An 18,418-nucleotide genomic window follows, 5' to 3' on the forward strand; every position below is an offset into this window, starting at 1 on the left:
CCCATGTTTATACACCATTTCAAACCATATTAATTAATATGTCCATCATCTGTTCCGTCATTACGTGAGATCTCAGTCATTCCTTCAAGCCATTTTAGTTGATAACAGTAAACCTATTTCTGTATAACCAACAGCTTTCCCAGACTGTAGGCTGCCTTGTGTACACTCTAATCCTTGGTTGAAGAGTAGCTCTCACCGAAATAGTCATTTCATATTTGTATTATTTCTCTTTTTCCTTTATCATGAGAAACATTTTGGAATAGATGTAGGTTCAGACAAAGATTTCAGAACTTTTATTCATTTATTGTAGGGACTAGTGTAGGTAGCAGTGTATGTTTTGGTAGTAAAGACCCAACAGCTGAAGGGCCTCTTTTGTACTCTGATTCTATAATTTCATTTTGTTTGTTCTAGATTCTGCTCTCTCTTTTCCTCTACCTGATATTTTTATTTTTGGTATGCTTTTCCCCTCCTTAGATGATAAGAATGCTGAGAAATCAGAACCAAGAAACCTCCGAATTGAGTCTACTTCCCAAGCCACAATAGATCCATCTTCAGTAATGGAGCATCCATCAACAACGACAACAAACCGATCGACTGCTTCAAAGGTTGTTGAAGTCATCTCCTACTGTAATTGGAATGAAAGTCGTGTTAAGATTATTAAGTTAATTGCTGAGTGTGCTATGGCCAATAAACTTCCCTTGATACAGCGATTGGACAATTACGAGATTAATTTGGAAAAAAGTGATGGAACTTTATTTCCACCGAAGAAGAGGATTGATGTGAGAGCAACGATCCAAAATGTCTCAGATTCTGAACATGGATGTATTAGGCCCCTGGTGCAGAATATGGTGATTGAAGCTGTGGTTGGCAATTCTGCCTTCAAAACAAAGCTGAATAATTTAATATCCAAGGTGAGAGCTTAATTTTTACTTGTCCTCTCTGCTCCGGTTTGTGCAAGGTGGGGGGGGGGTGGGGGAGGAGGGAGGGAAAGAGGAGAGGAGAGGAGGATGCTGTGCCAACAATTTGTTCTGGTAGGTTTCCTCCTCCTGTTCTCTTAAACACTATACACTGCGCTGTCCTACCTAAACGTGTTCAGTATCTTCATCAAATATTGGTAAAACTTAACTTGATCTGTGCAAAGATTCTCTTTCCAGTATGCAAAGCTGGTTGGTAATTTAATGATGTGTGGAGTATGTTGCATTCTTATTATTCAGGTTAGAATTCCTGAGCCTCGAGTTAACTGATTGTGAATCTTTGCGTATTTAATAAAATTAATTTCATCAGCTGAAGTGATTTCCAGCAGCTTAGTTTGTTTATTGCAATTGGAAATTGAGCAACCTTAGTATTTTTCTTTGGCATCTCCAAAGTGAGGAAACATGGTAGCAGCTGGTTATAGAATGGTGATAACCAAGACCCAGGAGCATAGAGTGTGCACTGACCGAGAAAACTGTTCAAAATTACATGGTCTTTCTTTACTGGTGGCATAATTCAGATGGTTGCACAGCATTAGAAAGTTGGATCATCAAACTTTGAAAAGTGTGTTATGCATTTTCTGTTGAAAATGTTAATCTGTCCCTTGTCTCAGCTTTATCCTACCAAGGAGAATGCTTTGTTCCTTTGTTTGCCCGACATATGGGATGAAGTAAACTTGGTAGAGTGCTTGCAGACATTTTTAAAAATAACTTCTCATTTACCTGTTTTCTGATTTCCTATTTTTGTGTTTGTCTCTCCTGCTTTAGGTCTCTAAAGACAGTTCTAAGCAAACAAAAGTCGAACAGCTTGATTCTTCAGTTCATGTTGTAATGGATTTAGAGAAAAGTGTCTCCTCACCAGAAAAGAGCCCAAGTGAAACCAGTTGTACTACCAACCCGTCCAACAGACTTACTGGTGAGTAAATGTACTTTAGTTTTGATACTTACAGCATGGAAGCAGATCGTTTGGTGCAACTTGTCAATGTCGACCAAGTTTGCCAAACTAAACTCGTCCCACTTGCCTCTGTTTAGCCCATATCCCTCTAAACCTTTGCTAATCATGTTACCTTTCCAAATGTCTTTTAAATAGTGAGGTTGGACCTGCATCTAATGCTTCCTCTGACAATTCATTTTGCATACAAATTATCCTGAATGTGAAAAGGTTGCTCCTCAGGTCCCTTTTTAAATCTTTCTCCTCTCTTCTTAAAAATATGCTGTCTAGTTTTGAAATCCCCCCACCTCAGAGAAAAAAGCCTTTGTTCTTCACCTTATCTATGTCCCTCATGATTCTGTAGGTTACCTTTCAACCTCCGTTCTAGTGAGAAAAGTCACAGGCTATTCAGCCTCTCCTCATAACTCAAATCCTCCAGTCCTGGCAACATCCTTAGAAATCATTAATGCAGTTTTTCCAATTTCATACTATCCTTTCTATAGCAGGGCAACCAGAACTGTACATAGTACTCCAAAAGTGGCCTCGCCAATGTCCTGTACAATCTCAACTCCCACATTCAATGGTCTGAACAATGAAGGCAAGCAAGCTAAATACTTTCTTAACCAACCTGGCTACCTGTGATGCAACTTTCAAAGAATAATGTTCCTGAACCCTTATGTCTCTGTTCTATAACACTACTCAGGGGACCCTTCCATTAACTGTATAAGCCCTGCCCTTATTCGTTTTATGAAATTGCAGCACCTCGCATTTATCTAAATTAAATTCCATCTGTCCCCCGTCAGTCCACTGCCCCAATTGATCACAATCCTTTTGTAATCTTACATAACCTCCTTTACTGTCCACTATACCTCCAATTTTGGTGTCATCTGCAAACTTACTACCTATACTTCCTATGTTCCCATCCAAATCATTTATATAAATGACTAGAAGTAGTGGACCCAGCACTGAACCTTGTGGCATGTCACTGGTCACAGGCATCCAGTCTGAAAAACCACCCTCCACCACCACCTTTGTTTTCTACCATCAAGCTGATTTTATATCCATTTGGCAAGCTCTCCCTGAATCCCATGTGATCTAAATTTGCTAATCAGTCTACCATGCAGAACCTTGTCAAAGGTTTCACTAATGTCTCTGTAGACAATGTTGTGTGCTCATCTATCTTTTTGGTCACGTCCTCAAACAAAAACTCAATCAAGTTTGTGAAACATGATTTCCTACACACCCAGCCATGATGACAAATCCTAATCAGTCCTTGCCTCTCCAAATGCATGGAAATTCTGTGTGTCAGAACCCCTCCAACAACTTGCTCACCACTGTTGTCAGATTTACCGGTCTAGAGTTCCAAACTTCTCCTTACAGCATTTCTTAAATAAAGACACAACATTAGCCACGCTGCAGTCTTTTGGCGACATACCTGTGGCTGTAGTTGGTATGAATATCTCTGCTTTCTTCCTTACCTTCCCACAATGTCCTGGGATGCACTTGATCAGGTCCTGAAGATTTATCCACCTTTTATATTTTCTAATCCTCCATCACCTCTTCTGTAATGTGGATTGTTCTCAAGAACTCAGTACTTAATTTCCTGAGTTCCTGAGCCAACTTGTCTTTCTCCACAGTAAATACTGTTGCAAACTATTCATTTAGTGTATCTCCCATCTCTTGTGGTTTCACACAGGATGTTCATCATTTAAGGGGCTCTATTCTCACCTTTATACCTTTTGGTCTTAAATTTGAATACATGTAAATGAGCTTTTACTTGTGATGCCAACAACATACCACACAAGTTATAGTTCAAATAGAAAGACATCTCAAGTGGTTTCAGGAGTTTACGTAAGAGTGCGTTTGGTTTAATACTGTACATATTTCAAACGTTGCTCTGGATTGAGCTGGATTTTCATGCTAAACTGAAGATTTTGCTATTGCAGTTGTCATGATGTAATTTTAACCTTAGCAGACCGAGTTACAGTTCATTGTAACTGACCTATGGTACTGTTAGAAGGGCAGATGGGAGTTCTGCTCAGTCGATATTCCGTCAACTAAACGCAACAGGATTTTTTTTTTTGATTTGTCATTTTGTTTACTATACAACATGCCAGCTGTAAATATTTGCCCAAAAGATGCCAGTAGGCAGTTGAGAGAAAATTCATTAGTTTTAAAGTACCTCGAAATGCCTTGAACCTGACAAGCTGAGGTCGATATTTTTTTAAAAAGCCGATATTTACTGTCCACCCCTAATTCACATTGACCGCATTGTTAGTTTATCCATTGTATTTACCAAACAAACAAGTTTGAATAACTATATTCATTGGCAATAAACCTTTCTTTAAAAACCTGAGAAATTTGCAAAGTGAGCCTTTTTAAGGTAAAAATAAAAGGCACTGATGTTTTAGGTAGCAAAATGAATAGTGCAGGTGGGAGCAGAAGAGTGAGAGGGACAATGCTGAATAAATCAGTGAGCAAATGAAGTTCGATATGAGAAATTGAGGTCATCCATCTTGGATCTAAGAATATAAGTTTCTTAAATAGTGACCTGCTCGGATCCATGAATGAGAAGAATAATTTGAAGTACAGAAATGATTAATTGGATAAGCACAGAAAAAATTAACAAAGCAGATGAAACAATCGCCTTTTTCTCAAGGATGCTGGAATGTAAAAAAGTGGAATTTATAGTGTAACTGTCAGACATCACCTGGCATAATTGCATTCAATTTTGGCAGTGCACCTCAGGACGATTATATTGGTCTTTGAGTTGATGCAGTGTAGATTTGTCAGAATGGTGCTGGATTGAATAAAAAGAAGCTGTTGAGGTTGGACTTTAATTCACAATTGCAGTCATGGTCTAATATATTGGTGAAGCAGGCTCTTGGGATTAAACCGCGTACTATTCGTTATGAAGTGAAAATCTGAGACTCTGAATTACTGCAAATATTTAAAGCTTTCAAACTACTACTATACCCATTCATTTTTAGGTAGTGTACAAAATCTGATGACTAAGCTCTCCTTGAGTGGTCTGCTACTTTGTATTAAAAATGCTTTTCATTTTAATGGTCTACTTTGTCATTTCACAGGGGACTGTTTTATAAAAACAAATTGTTAACAAATTCGAGACCGGGCTTATGGTCAAGAGAGATAATAAGATGTTGCAAAATGTTTTCTAACTTTGGGATTAGTATGTGGTTGGGATTGGAGGTGGTTGTTTCTTTCTTATCCTGTGTAAGGCCATATTTCTTTGGGTTTTGTACCTTAATACTTTCAATTTTCTAGTTATTTAGTGGACTAAAATATCAAGGGATGGAAATCCTGCTTCTGCGACAGGAAGCCTTAATTAGACCAGGCTGCAAATTGAAGTAGCATACCTGAGGAAGGATGTATTTATCTTTAGAGGGAGGGCAGCATGGATTTACCAGACTGGATTCTAATGGTTATGTATGAACAAGGTTACGTAAGCAAGGATTGTATTGCCTGGAATTTAGAAAATTAAAAAATGATTTATTAATGTTTTCACAGTAAGTCGTTGGAGTGAGACTATTTCTGCTAGTTGGGGCACTCTAGGAGTAACAGGCACTGCCTGAGAAAAAGACTCTGGTGGTGAAATTAGGAAACACTTAAACACAAAGGTTGGCAGAAATGTTGAACACTCCTATAAATGCTCAGTTAATTATTTGTTGATCATGATGTGCGACAGAGGCAAGTGTGTGGAGTTAAGTTGCACATCAGGTGTGATCTCATTGAATAGTCAACGAGTTTCACAGTCTAAATGATCACCTCCTGTTTCAGTGTTCTCATGGCCTACGCAGTGTCAAGTAACACATCATCGTCACCAGTGCCATTGCTGCTAATGTTTATACATCAGTTGTGCAACATATATAAATCAGTAAGTCAAGAGTGTGATTGAATGCTGTCCTGGTGTGTAAATGAGTGCAGTCCTAACCTGTTTGAAGCTTGATATCATCTGGAAAAAAAAAGCCTGCTCGATAACACCCCATTCACCCTTTACCATTCAGTCCCTCTATCACCAGAACGTTATGATAGCAGAACATACCATTAACAAAACTCCAGCAATAAATTACCAAGTTCCTTCAACAGCACCTTCCACACATGTAACTTCTTCTATTTAAAAAAAAACCAGGGCAGCATAGTAAGTGAAATTGCACAACCTACATATCATGTTCCATCTTGACTTGCAAATATATTGCTGTTCCTTTACTGTTGCTGAGTTGAAGTTCTGGTACATGCATTCTGAACAGCTGTATGTATGAGGGAAGGAGCCTTGCCACCAATTTCTCAAATACATTCTTCTCAGCAACACATACATTCTATGAATTAATTTTAAAAAGTTGTGTATATGTAATTAAGTTAATTACAGCAAGAAATTACAATGTTGATAATACAATATTTTGTCTTTACCTTCAAATTCCAATTTCTTTTCTGCAGCAGAAGGTAAAGCTCAGTCATTTCCAGTGATTACAGCACAGAAAAGGGAACAAGGAGTTTCCATTGCAGCTACTGACACTACTGTGAAAAAAGTGTCCAAAGCCCCCTCTCCGATTAGATCTGCAGTCACTACATTCCAGAGAATTGGGGCTTTGAGTACAATCCTGACCAATAGTACTACAACACCAACTCCAAACTGCTTTATGAATTCTGTTGCATCTGAAAATAAACCTGAGACATCAGCTGCTCCTCCAACCCGTTACCTATTGTGTAAGACTAATTCTTCTGGATTGTCTTCAGGTAGGTTTAAGATTCAAGACAACTTGTCCAAGCCAACTGGTGTATGTGTGAGTACATTACACACATGTCTATGTGTATTTCTCTTCCCCACATCATTTACAGCACCTTATTAATTATTCAATGGTAAGCCTCTTGAATAGCAGAAGTGTCAACAAATGTGTCTGCAACCCTCCTATGGCATGCACGTGCCCTCCTGGGCAAGTGCTCTCTTTCTCTTGCGGGGTGATGAGGTGTGCACATGCTTTGCCATTTGTTATTTAACAAATGGTGGAGTATTTGAAAAGATGATGTGCATCGTGTGAGGAAGAAAGAACTTCATTGTTTCATGTCGTGAGTCAGCAGTTCAGGACCTATCTGGTAGATTACATATTTAAATAGCCACACTAAATTCAGTCAAAGTATATCTAAATTAAAATCAATGTTTTCAGATGGAGGAAATGATAGCCAGAAAACAGTGTACTCATTTCATTGTGATTGCTGTTTTGATTAGCAACAAGTTGTATATAAAGTATGGTGTAAAATATATAAAACTATTTGGAAGTTACCAGCTGGTAAGGTACCATCACTGGAGAGACAACGACTTAATGTTTCAGGTCTGTGGTGCTGCAGTTGCAAATGTTTTCTTGGTGCTGTGTTGGTTGCCAAATTTGCTAAAGATGCAAAGATAACTAAGAAAGTAAAACCATAAGCTGAATGTTCAGAAGTAGGTCATGCAGTTCATTAGCTTTGCTTTGCCATTCAGTGGGACTATGGCTGATTTGATAATCTTCAGTCACTTTTCCTGCCTTTTCCCTATTATCCTGATTCTCTTACTGATTAGAAATGTGTCTGTCTCAGCCTTGAATGTACTTAATGACCCAGCCTCAACAGCCCTCTGCAATAAAAAGTTCCATAGATTCACTGCCATCAGAAGAATTACTCTTCATCAATGTCTTTAATGTGTGACTCGTTATTCTGAGATTACTCCCTCTGGTACTAGACTCTCCCAGACTTCTCCATCATAAGATACTGACATTGGAGGCAGTCAGAGAGGATTCAGTAAGTTGATTCCAGTTATGGAGGGATTTTCTAATGAGCAGTTGAGTAAGTTGGGCTTGTACTCATTAGAATTTAGAAGAATGAGAGGAAAACTTACTGAAACTTTCAAGATTCTTAGGGGACTTGATAGTGTTGTTTCATAGAGGTTGTTGAGCTGAATGGGCTAATTCTAGTGTTATGCTTGATAGCCTTATGATCTTTTGATAGGGGGACCAAAACACTTCACAGTATTCCAGCTATGGTCTGACTAGTGCCTTACTTGTGTAGCAATATCTCCCATTTTTGTATTCCATTCTCTTTGAAATAAAGGTCAACAATCTATTTGACTTTATTGGTGAAAGTATTGAGTACAGGAGTTGGGAGGTCATGTTGCGGCTGTACAGGACATTGGTTAGGCCATTGTTGGAATATTGTGCGCAATTCTGGTCTCTTTCCTATTGGAAAGTTGTTGGGAAACTTGAAAGGGTTCAGAAAAGATTTACAAGGTTGTTGTCAGGGTTAGAGGATCTGAGCTACAAGGAGTGGCTGAACAGGCTGGGGCTGTTTTCCCTGGAGTGTCGGAGGCTGAGAGGAGAAAGATATAAAAGAGACTTAAGGGGCAACTTTTTCACGCAGAAATGTGTATAGAATGTGTTTTTCACGTATGTGTATGGAATGAGCTGCCACAGGATGTGGTGGAGGCTGGTACAATTGCAACATTTAAGAGGCATTTGGATGGGTATATGAACAGGAAGGGTTTGAAGGGATAAGGGCTGGGTGCTGGCAGGTGGTAGTAGATTGGGTTGGAATATCTGGTCGACGTGGACGGGTTGGACCGAAGGGTCTGTTTCCATGCTGTACATCTCTATGACTCTATGACTTCCCTGTTAACTGTTGACTTTGGATGCAAGCATTTTATGATTCATGCATGAGTGCTCCCAAATCTTTCTGTGCCGCAATTTTCTGCAATCTTTCTCCACATAAATAATGTTCGATTCTTTATTCTTCCTCACCTTTTCCCACATGTATTCCATTTACTAAGTTTTTGGCTACTCATGTAATGTGTCCATAAATAAGTCGTGTAGACAGCATAAGGCTGCAAAAAAAAATCAATTAAGACAGTATTCCAGAGAATCACCATCACTGTTGAAAGTGTCCTGTCCCACTAGCAGGACAGATACAGCAGAGGTCATGGCACATTGTAATACAGTCAGGAGGGAGTTTCCCTGGAAGTTCTCAATATTGACTCTGGACTCCATGAAATTTCATGGACTTGGGTCAAACATGGCTAAGGCCATGTGCTATATGCTATCCTCTCTCAGCTGCTGATTCGGTACTCTTCCATGTTGAGCAATACTTGGAGGAGGCACTGAGAATGGGAGGGGTTCAGAATGTACTCTGGGTGGGGATTTCAATGTCTACCACCAAGACAGTGGCAGCAGCACTACTAATCAACCTGGTCAGGTCTTAAAGAATATAGCTTATAAACTGGCTCTGTGATGGGTGATGACGGAACCAACAAAGGAAAAATATACTGAATCTCATCTTCACCAATCTGCCTCCTGCAGATGCATCTGTCCATGACAGTATTAGTAAGAGTGACCATTGCACAGACTTTGTGAATGTGAAGTCCACCCTCCCATTGATAATACCTTACATTACGTTGTGCTGCACGATTGCCTTGCTAAATGGATTTCAAACAGAACAGACCAGACCTAACAACTCAAGACTGAGCATCGATGAGATGTTGTAGGCCATCAACAGCAGCAGAATTGCACTCCAATACAATCTGAAACCTCCTGACTCATCAAATACTCCGCTCTCCCATTACCATCGAGCCAGCGGATCAACCCAGGTTCAGTGGAGAGTGTAGGAGGGCATGCCAGGAACAGCACCAGGCATACCTGAAAATGAGGTGTCTACCTGGTGAAGGTACAAAGAAGCACTACGTGCACACCAATCAGCATAAGCAGCAAGTGATAGACAGAGCTAAGCAATCCCACAACCAGCAGACCAGATTTAAGATCAGTAGTCTTGCTCCATCCAGTCACGAATGGGTGTGGCCAGTTAAACATCTCACTGAAGGAGGAAGTTCCACCAGTGTCCCCATTCTCAAAATGGAAGAGCCCATGCAAAAGATAAGGCCGAAGTATTTGTGACAATCTACAACCAGAAGTGCTAAGTGGATGATCCACCTGGCCTCTTCTGTTGGTCAGCAGGATCACATGCCAGTCTTCAGCTAATTCGATTCACTCCATGCAATATCAAGAAATATTTGGAGGCACTGGATACTGCAAAGACTGTGGGCCCTGATAACATTTGGCAGTCGAACTTGTGGTCTGGAACTTGCTACACCCCTAGCCAAGCTGTTGCTATTTGTCCAGGTGTGTGCTGCACATAAAAAGGACAAATCCATCCTGGCCAATTACTGCTCCCATCAATCTGAACATGATTATCAGTAAAATGATGGCAAGTGTTGTCAACAGTGCTATTGAACAACACCTGCTTAGCAACAGCCTACCGAATGATGTCCAGGTTGAATTCTGCCAGGGCTACTCAGCTCCTAACCTCATTATAGCCTTGATTCAAAATGGACAAAAATACTAATTTCTAGAGGCGAGGTGAGAGTGACAGCCCTTAACATTAAGACTGCATTTGTTTGAAAATGGGGCCATGGGAATCGGGGAGACACTCTGCACTGGTTGGAGTCATACCTGGCGAATAAGAAGATAGCTGTGGTTGTTGGAAATCAGTAATCTCAGCTCCTGGACATCCCTACAGGAATTCCTCAGGGTAGTTTCCTAGGCCCAACCACCTTCAGCTGCTTCATCAGTGACCTTCCCTATATCATAAGGTCAGAATTGGGGATGTTCACAGATGACTGCACAATGTTCAGAACCATTCACGACTGCTCACATACTGAAGCAGGCCAAATGCTCAATTGCAAGAAGACAAATGTCCAGGATTGAGCTGACAAGTAAAATTTGTGCTTCAGAATTGCTAAGTAATGACCATCTCCGGTAAGAGTCAATCTAACACGCCCCACCTTGATGTTTTTCTTTAAAGAAATCCCCCACTATCAACATGACTTGCCAAATAAACAAGGTAGCTACAAAAGCAGGTCAGAAGCTAGGAGCATTACAGTGAGTAACTCATTTCCTGACTCCCAAAACCATCTACAAGGCGCAAGTTAGGGACATGATGGACTATTCCCCATTTTCCTGGACAAGTACAGAGATCAGGAGAAAGTGAGGACTGCAGGTGCTGGAGAGCAGAGTCAAAACGTGTGATGCTAGAAAAACACAGTTGACCTTTTGGGCAATAAGCACTTCATCAGGAATGTGGAGGTGGAGAGATAAATGTGAGGGTGGATGTGGGGAAAGTTAACTGGGACGGCGATAGGTAGATGCTGCTGGGGTGTGATAGTGATAGGTTGGAGGGGAGAGTGGAGTGGATAGGTGGAAAGAAAGAGGGGCAAGTCGGACAGTTCAAGAGGGAGGTGCCAACTTGAAGTGTTGGATCTGGGATGAGATGGGGACAGTGGAGATGAGGAAGATCACCATCATCCTCCTACCTGCATTTACCTATTGCCTTCCTAGCCCCACCCACCCCCCACATTCCTGATGTCCAAAACATTGATTCCTCGGTTGCTGCCCTACCTGTTGTGCTTTTCGAGCATCACACTTTTCAACCCAGGATTAGGACAGATTCAACAAAATGTTAGCTTAACAACATCCAAAACACATCCACAAGCATTCACCACCTCCACCACTGATGCATATTAGTCACTTTGCATATGTACAAGATGCACTGCAGGAAAAAATCAAAGATCCTGAGACAGCACCTTCCAAACGCACAGCCACTACACCTCAACCAATGAGAAGCAGATGTATGGGAATGCCCATTCTGACCTAGAAATATATTGCGTCACTTCACTATTGCTGTGTCAAAATCCTGGAATTCCGTCCATAATGGCACTGGGAACTAGCTACAGCGCATAGACTGCAGCAATTTAAGAAGGCAGCTCACCACCACTTTCTCAAGGGCAACTAGGGATGGGTAATAAATGCTGGGCCAGCGATCAACACCCAGGTTCCATGAGTGATTTTTAAAAAAATAAAGAATGGGCAAACATCTGGCAGATGGAGTGTAATGTAAGAATATGTGAAGCTGCCCATGCTGGCAGGAAGATTTTATTTTCCAAAAAGCATGCATTCTGAATAATGAGAGGTTATAGATCTGTGAGATGTGGAGAGATCTGGTTGTCCAAGTGCAAAATGTTAGTATTCAGGTACAATAGGTAAATAATCAGGAAAGCCAATAGAATGTTAAAATTTATTGTGAATAGAATTGAATACGCCAGTATAATATTGGTCACCTTCATCAGTGAAAGATGTAAATGCACTGTAAGCAGTTCAAAGAAGGCGAACCAAAGTAATACCTGTCTTATGAGAAAAGTTTGGACAAGTTTGTACTCACTGGAGTTTAGAAGAGTAAGAGGTGACTTGATTGAAGCATAAGGTCCTGTCTGGTATTGACAAGGTAGATGTGGAAAGGATATTTCCTCTTGTAAGAGAATCTAGAACGAATAGTCTCTGTTTAAAATCAGGGAGGATCATGAATGTTTGGACCCCTCTTCCTCAAAATGGTGGTGGAAGCAGAGTCTTTCCACTTCTGCCTTAATGTTTATTGATTCTTGCTAAGCAAGGGTATGAAAGATTTGTTTAGGGTAGGCTAGGAAAGTTGATTAAAGAAAAGGATTCTGGGTTATCCAAGATGGAGGATGGGGAAAAATATTATGGCTGTAAGAGCTGCTCCTTTTTTGAGGTAATTTAGGTGTTGGAGATGATTTCCTCAAATTCCAGATTATACGCTGTTGCATTGTTTTAGAATTTTGGGGGTGGGGGGGGTGGGGAAGAAGATCAAAACGGCACTTTAAAGAGGAGGAAGATGGACAAAGGCAGCGACCACATGGTCAGCGAAAGAAACATACGCCGCTGCCTGACATAGCAGTGAATCTGCACAGTTACTGCCTTTGCTGTGTGAGTTCAAGTGTCTTTGGACTTCAAAGTGCATCTAGGAAAAGTTAACAAACAGTGAAATTCAGAGGTGACCTTGGAGGAACCTGTATGGGAGAGCTCATACCGCAGGAGTAGATAAGTGCATAGTTTTAAGTGTAACCTTGCCATAAATCTATAATAGTGAGTACAGTGGGTTCTTTCTTGATTATGTGTTTTATTGAGATCTGTTTCTTAATTAAATTTTTAAAATATAAAGCATAAGTACTAAGTTGGCCTGGAGCAGTGTTTTTACAGCTGCAAAACTGGACTATTTTCTGGGTCTGTAGATTATGGAGGAGAAAAGATGGCCTTTAATAGAGTGATGTGCTCTCCTTGCCTGATGTAGGAGTCAGGGAGAGCTTCCATGTTACTAATGATTACGTCTGCAAGAAGTCTGTTTGATTAAGAATCTTTTCAGATCCCATGAATTGGTTGGAATGGCAGTTAGAGGCAATGAAGAATTTATAGGAGCTAGGGGGTGTGATGGATGGCAGTTATAGGAACGGAGAAAAGCCGCCGATACAGTCAGGTAGGTGGGGTAGGCAGGTAGTGCAGGAGTCTTTGGTGGTACTACCATCTCAAACAAGTATGTTGTATTGGAAAATGTAGGGCGTGATGGACTTTCAGGAGAATGTAGCATCACTAACCAAGTTTCTGGTACTAAGAGTAGCTCTAATGTAATGAATGGCATTTCAGGTTCCAAGTAATCAATTGTGATACGGGATTCTCTAGTCAGAGACACAAAAGGACGTTTCTGCAGCCGGCAGCGAAAAATCAGAATGGTGTGTTGCCTCCCTGATGCCAAGATCAAGGCTATCTTGGAGAGGGTGCAGAATGTCCTCAAAGAGGAGAGGGACCAGCAGGAGATTAGCATACACATTGGAACTAATGGCATAGCAAGGGAAAAGGATGAGATTCTGAAGGGAGAATATGGAAAGTTAGGCAGGAATTTAAAAAGGAGGTCCCCGAGAGTAGTAATATCCGAATTATTTCTGGTGCTACGAGCTAGTGAGGGTAGGAACAGGAGGATAGAAAACAGGTGAACGTGTGGCTGAGGAGCTGGTGCATGGAAGAAGAGTTCATGTTTTTGGATCACTGGAATCTCTTCTGGGGTAAAAATGACCTTACAAGAAGGACAGATTGCACCTGAATTGGAATGGGACTAATATACTTACTAAGAAGACTTGCTTGGGCTGCTGGGGAGGATTTTAACTAGTAAGTTTGGGCGGTGGGGGTTGGTGGTGGTGGGGGGGGCTAGAAGCCAGGGAAATAGTGAGGAAAGAGATCAGTCTGAGACTGGGAAGGAGAATAAGTCAAACAGTCAGGACAAGCAAGAACAAAGCAGAGAACCAGGTAGGACTGATAAATTAAATTGCATTTATTTCAGTGCAAGAGGCCCAACAGGGAAGGCAGATGAACTCAGGTCATGGTTAGGAACGTGGGACTGGGACATCATAGCAATTACTGAGATGTAATGATCAGGAGGCATTGATTTTAGATGAGGTCAGGAGGTTTAAAGGGGATATGAAGACATTTCTTCCATCCAGAGCATGGTGAGAATCTGAAACTTGGACAGAAACCCTCGTAACGTTTAAGAAGAATTCAGAGATATGTTCGCCATACCAAAACATAGAAGTTTATGGACATAGTGTTGGAAAATGGGCTAAGAATATTTTGGTGGTTTTCGACTGGTACAGGTTTGATGGATCAATTGGTCTCTTTCTGTGCTATAGATCTGCATGACCCTATTAAATGGCAGAGGAGGATCAAGAGGCAAATGGTCTACTCCCCTGCTTGTTTATTTTGTCTGTTGTCATACCAAAATTTTAATTGTTTTTTTTTGAGTTCTGAATTAAAATACATTGAGTGATTGTATTGTTGCAATCAATGCCTTAATGGCTTGTATGTCAGAGGTAGATACAATCAGTGGAAAATTCTGTGCATAGTTTGTTGGTTTCAAGGCAGATTGGTATGATTTATCAATTTGTCATGCAGCATTTTAAATAGCTTGTCTTTTTGTCAGGTTCACCTGCCTCTCTGGATCAAGATGGCCGCCGGCAATGCATTGCTGTCCCAAACACATTGAAACTACAGCCAGGAGACAATCTGATGCTTCAGCCTATCAAGGCTGCTGATGGCCGACAATTGTACAGACACTCCAGTGGGAAAATATTCCAGCTAGTTTACACAAAGACTCCAGAACAAACACCGGTGCAACAGCTGAACATTCCTCAGTCACCAATTCCAGGTATGGTATTGAGAAGTGAGCACTATTGACTATTGTTATGAGATGAAGACAGACAGCCAAATCAAATCCACCTTCCTACCTCAGCATTAGCAACACAGTAAGATTAAAATCTTCAAAGACCCTTTAAAATTGACCTCAGCAGTTCATAACCAAGATTTTTGAAAAACCAAGCTTGAACAGTATTGTTAACTTAGCAAAGCAAAATTTAATCACGAGTTTTGAGAAGACTTGTAGCTCAAGTTGAGGTCCTGGATGTAAGTTTGCTTGCTGAGTTGGAAGATTGATTTTCAGACCTTTCGCCACCATACTCGGTCACATCAGTGAACCTCCAGTGAAGCACCGGGGTGTTAGTGACCTGCTTTCTGTTTGTGTTTGGGTATCCTTGGGTTGGTGGTGTCATTTCCTGTGTTGATGTCATTTCCTGTTCTTTTGCTCAGAGGGTGGTAAATGGGATCCAAGTCTATGTGTTTGTTGATAGAGTTCCAGTTGGAATGTCCTGCTTCTAGGAATTCTCATGTGTGCCTCTGTTTGGCTTGTCCTAGGATGTGTTGACCCAGTCGAAATGGTGTCTTTCCTCATCTGTATGTAAGGATACTAGTGAGAGTGGGTCATGTGTTTTAGTGGCTAGTTGGTGTTCATGTATCCTGGTGGCTAGTTTTCTGCCTGTTTGTCCAATGTAGCGTTTGTTACAGTTCTCGCAAGGTATTTTGTAAATGACATTAGTTTTGCTTATTGCCTATATAGGGTCTTTCAAGTTCATTAGCTGCTGTTTTAGTGTGTTGGTGGGTTTGTGGGCTACCATGATGGCAAGGGGTCTGAGTAGTCTGGCAGTCATTTCTGAGATGCCTTTTGATGTAGGGGAGGGTGGCTAGCATTTCTGGACATATTTTGACTGCTTGCTGGGGTTTGTTGCTGAGAAATCGGCAGACTATGTTCATTGCATACCAGTTCTTTTTGAATACCCTGTGTGGGTGATTTTCCTCTGCTCTGCGTAGTTCCTAGATGCTGCAGCGTGTGGTAGCTCTCTGAAGTAATATTCTAATGCAGCTTTGTTTGTGGGTGTTACGATGATTGCTTCTGTAGTTCAATATTTGGTCAGCATGTGTTGATTTCCTGTAGATGCTGATTTGAATTTCACCATTGGCTGTTCACTCTACTGCGACATCTACAAATGGCAACTTGTTTTTTCCTCCACTTTACTGAATTTAGCATCCTCTGAGAAAAAGAACAGGAAATGACATCACCACCAGAAATGACATCACCATTGAAAATAACATCACCAAATCAAGGAAACCGAAAGGCATAAATAATAAGCGAGTCACTAACACCAGTGCTTCTCTGGAGGTTCACTGATGATGTTACCTGTTGTGGTGATGAAATGTCTGAAAATGAACCTTCCAGCTCAGCAAGCAAATTTACATCCATTTAAATAAGAGCGTAATCTAATTGTCTGTAATTTAAACCCAATAACCTTCGTTTTCAGAACTTTCACACAAAAAAACACCATTCAGAGATAAGAAAGTAACAAAACTAGCCAGACTACTCAAGATCTCTTTCAAATCTTTTATGCCCTAGGATTGACAGCCAGGCTCCTCCTTTCAGAAACTCCGTCCAAAAGCCAGTTAGAACTCTGGTCCCTTCCTCAATTTGACCATCATCTTGTATTGCATTTAACATTAGCCAAAGCATATGTAGGAGCAAGGAAGTCATTTTACACCCGAACCCTGGTTGCCACACAATTGGAAGGGCAGGTTTTCACTGGAGGATGTGCAGAGGAGATTCAACTGTATGTTACCTGGATTGAAAAGTCTTCATTATGAGGAGAGACTGGATAGGCTGGATTTGTTTTGTTTTCCTTGGCGCAGAGAGGCTGGAGAGGTATCTGATTGTGGTGTACAAAATTGAGAGGCTTGGACAGAATAGGTCATGAGAATCTCTCTCCCTATGGTGCGCTTGTCTAAAACTAGAAAGCATACGTTTAAGGTGAGGAGTAATCGGTTTAGAGGATATCTGAAAAACAAATTTACCCAGAGAGTAGCTGATAATTGGAATCTGCTGCCTAAGTGGATGGTGGAGGAAGGTAGAAGGTAGTCTTGCAACATTTTAAGAAGCATCTGAATGCGTATTTGAAACGCCAGGGCATAGTAGGCTATGGTGTTTGTGTAGTCCAGTGTTGGTTGATCAGCATAGACGTGATGGGTCATATGGCCCGTTTCTGTGCTGTATGACCCTGGTGCCACAGAGTCTTTTGGAATCCTTTTGATTTAAGAACTAATCTGCAATTAAATTGCATGCCTGCCTCTCAAATGCCCAGCAGCTAGTTTATTCTGTGTTTTGTTTTTAGTTTGTAATTTAAGCTGCTGTTCACCGTCCAAAGATCATTTTCAGCTCAAAGTTCTCCGTTCACAGCTCCAAACCAACATTTTATAAAAGAATGGAAAAAAGGTAAAAAAATCAGTGAGGTCTAATATTCCGGCCCCCTCAAAACATGACACAACAGTTTTTTAAAAAAAAAAGGTTTCATTACAAGGTTAGCAACACTTAAACAACACAAAACACATTCATTCTTCCTCCCACTATAGGCAAATTTGCAGATGACACAAAAATAGATGAAAAGCAAGTTTGCAAAGGGGATACATACAGTTTACAGAGAGATGTTGATAGGTTAAGTACGTGGGTTAAAAAGATGGCAAACTGATGATAATGTGGGAAAATGTGAAGTTGTTCATTTTGAAAGGGAGAACAGAAGAACAGATTTATTACATTGGCAAAGGGACTTGTACATGAGACTCAGAAAGCTAGCACACAGGTGCAGCAGGTAATCAGCAAGGCTAGTAGAATGTTGGCCCTTATTTCAAAATGGTTGCAGTATAAAAGTAAAGAAGTCTGATTGTAACTGTGCAAGGTGCCAGTGAGACCACATCTAGAGTACTGAGAGCTGTTTTGGTCCCCTTATCTAAGGAGAGATATCATTTCATTTGAGGCAGATTAGAAAAGGTTCATTCGGATGATCCCTGGAACGGACAGATTGTCTTGAGAGCAAAGGCTAAACAGGTTAAGACCCTACTCACTGGAGTTTCGAAGAATAAGAGGTGATCTCATTGAAACATAAAGGATTCTTAAGGGGCTTGACAGGGTAAAGGATGATGTTTCCCTTTATGTGAGAGTCAAAGACCTGGGGGCATAGTCTCAGAATACAGGGGTGTCAATTTAGGACTGAGGTGAGGAGGAATTTCTTTGAGAGTTGTGAGTCATTTGAACTTCTTTCCATTGAGAACTGAGGAGCAGGGTCCTTGTGTATATGTTAGGTTGAGATAAATGGATCCTGATGAATGGCAGAGCAAGTTCATTGTGCCTTCTTATCGTCCACCCGATTCTTAATCACTATTCAGTTCTTTTGTTCACTTTCTTAAATTTAAAACCACTTACATTCAGG

General features: G+C 40.8%; 1 protein-coding gene across 10 annotated transcripts in view; it reads left to right on the top strand.

The window, feature by feature from the left end:
• Positions 1-18,418, top strand: part of LOC140454444 (uncharacterized) — a 183,724-nt gene that overhangs the window by 88,879 nt on the left and 76,427 nt on the right. For 9 of the 10 annotated variants that reach the window (XM_072549181.1, XM_072549178.1, XM_072549188.1 and 6 more), the window contains 4 exons: positions 475-911; positions 1,740-1,887; positions 6,358-6,657; positions 14,758-14,982. In XM_072549181.1, coding sequence (XP_072405282.1) covers positions 475-911; positions 1,740-1,887; positions 6,358-6,657; positions 14,758-14,982 — 1,110 coding nt within the window. The remainder of the gene's footprint in view (positions 1-474; positions 912-1,739; positions 1,888-6,357; positions 6,658-14,757; positions 14,983-18,418) is intronic. The other variant, XM_072549183.1, reaches the window with a different exon arrangement.

The sequence above is a fragment of the Chiloscyllium punctatum genome, chromosome 29 (genome assembly GCF_047496795.1).
Source record: "Chiloscyllium punctatum isolate Juve2018m chromosome 29, sChiPun1.3, whole genome shotgun sequence".
Lineage (NCBI taxonomy): Eukaryota > Metazoa > Chordata > Chondrichthyes > Orectolobiformes > Hemiscylliidae > Chiloscyllium > Chiloscyllium punctatum.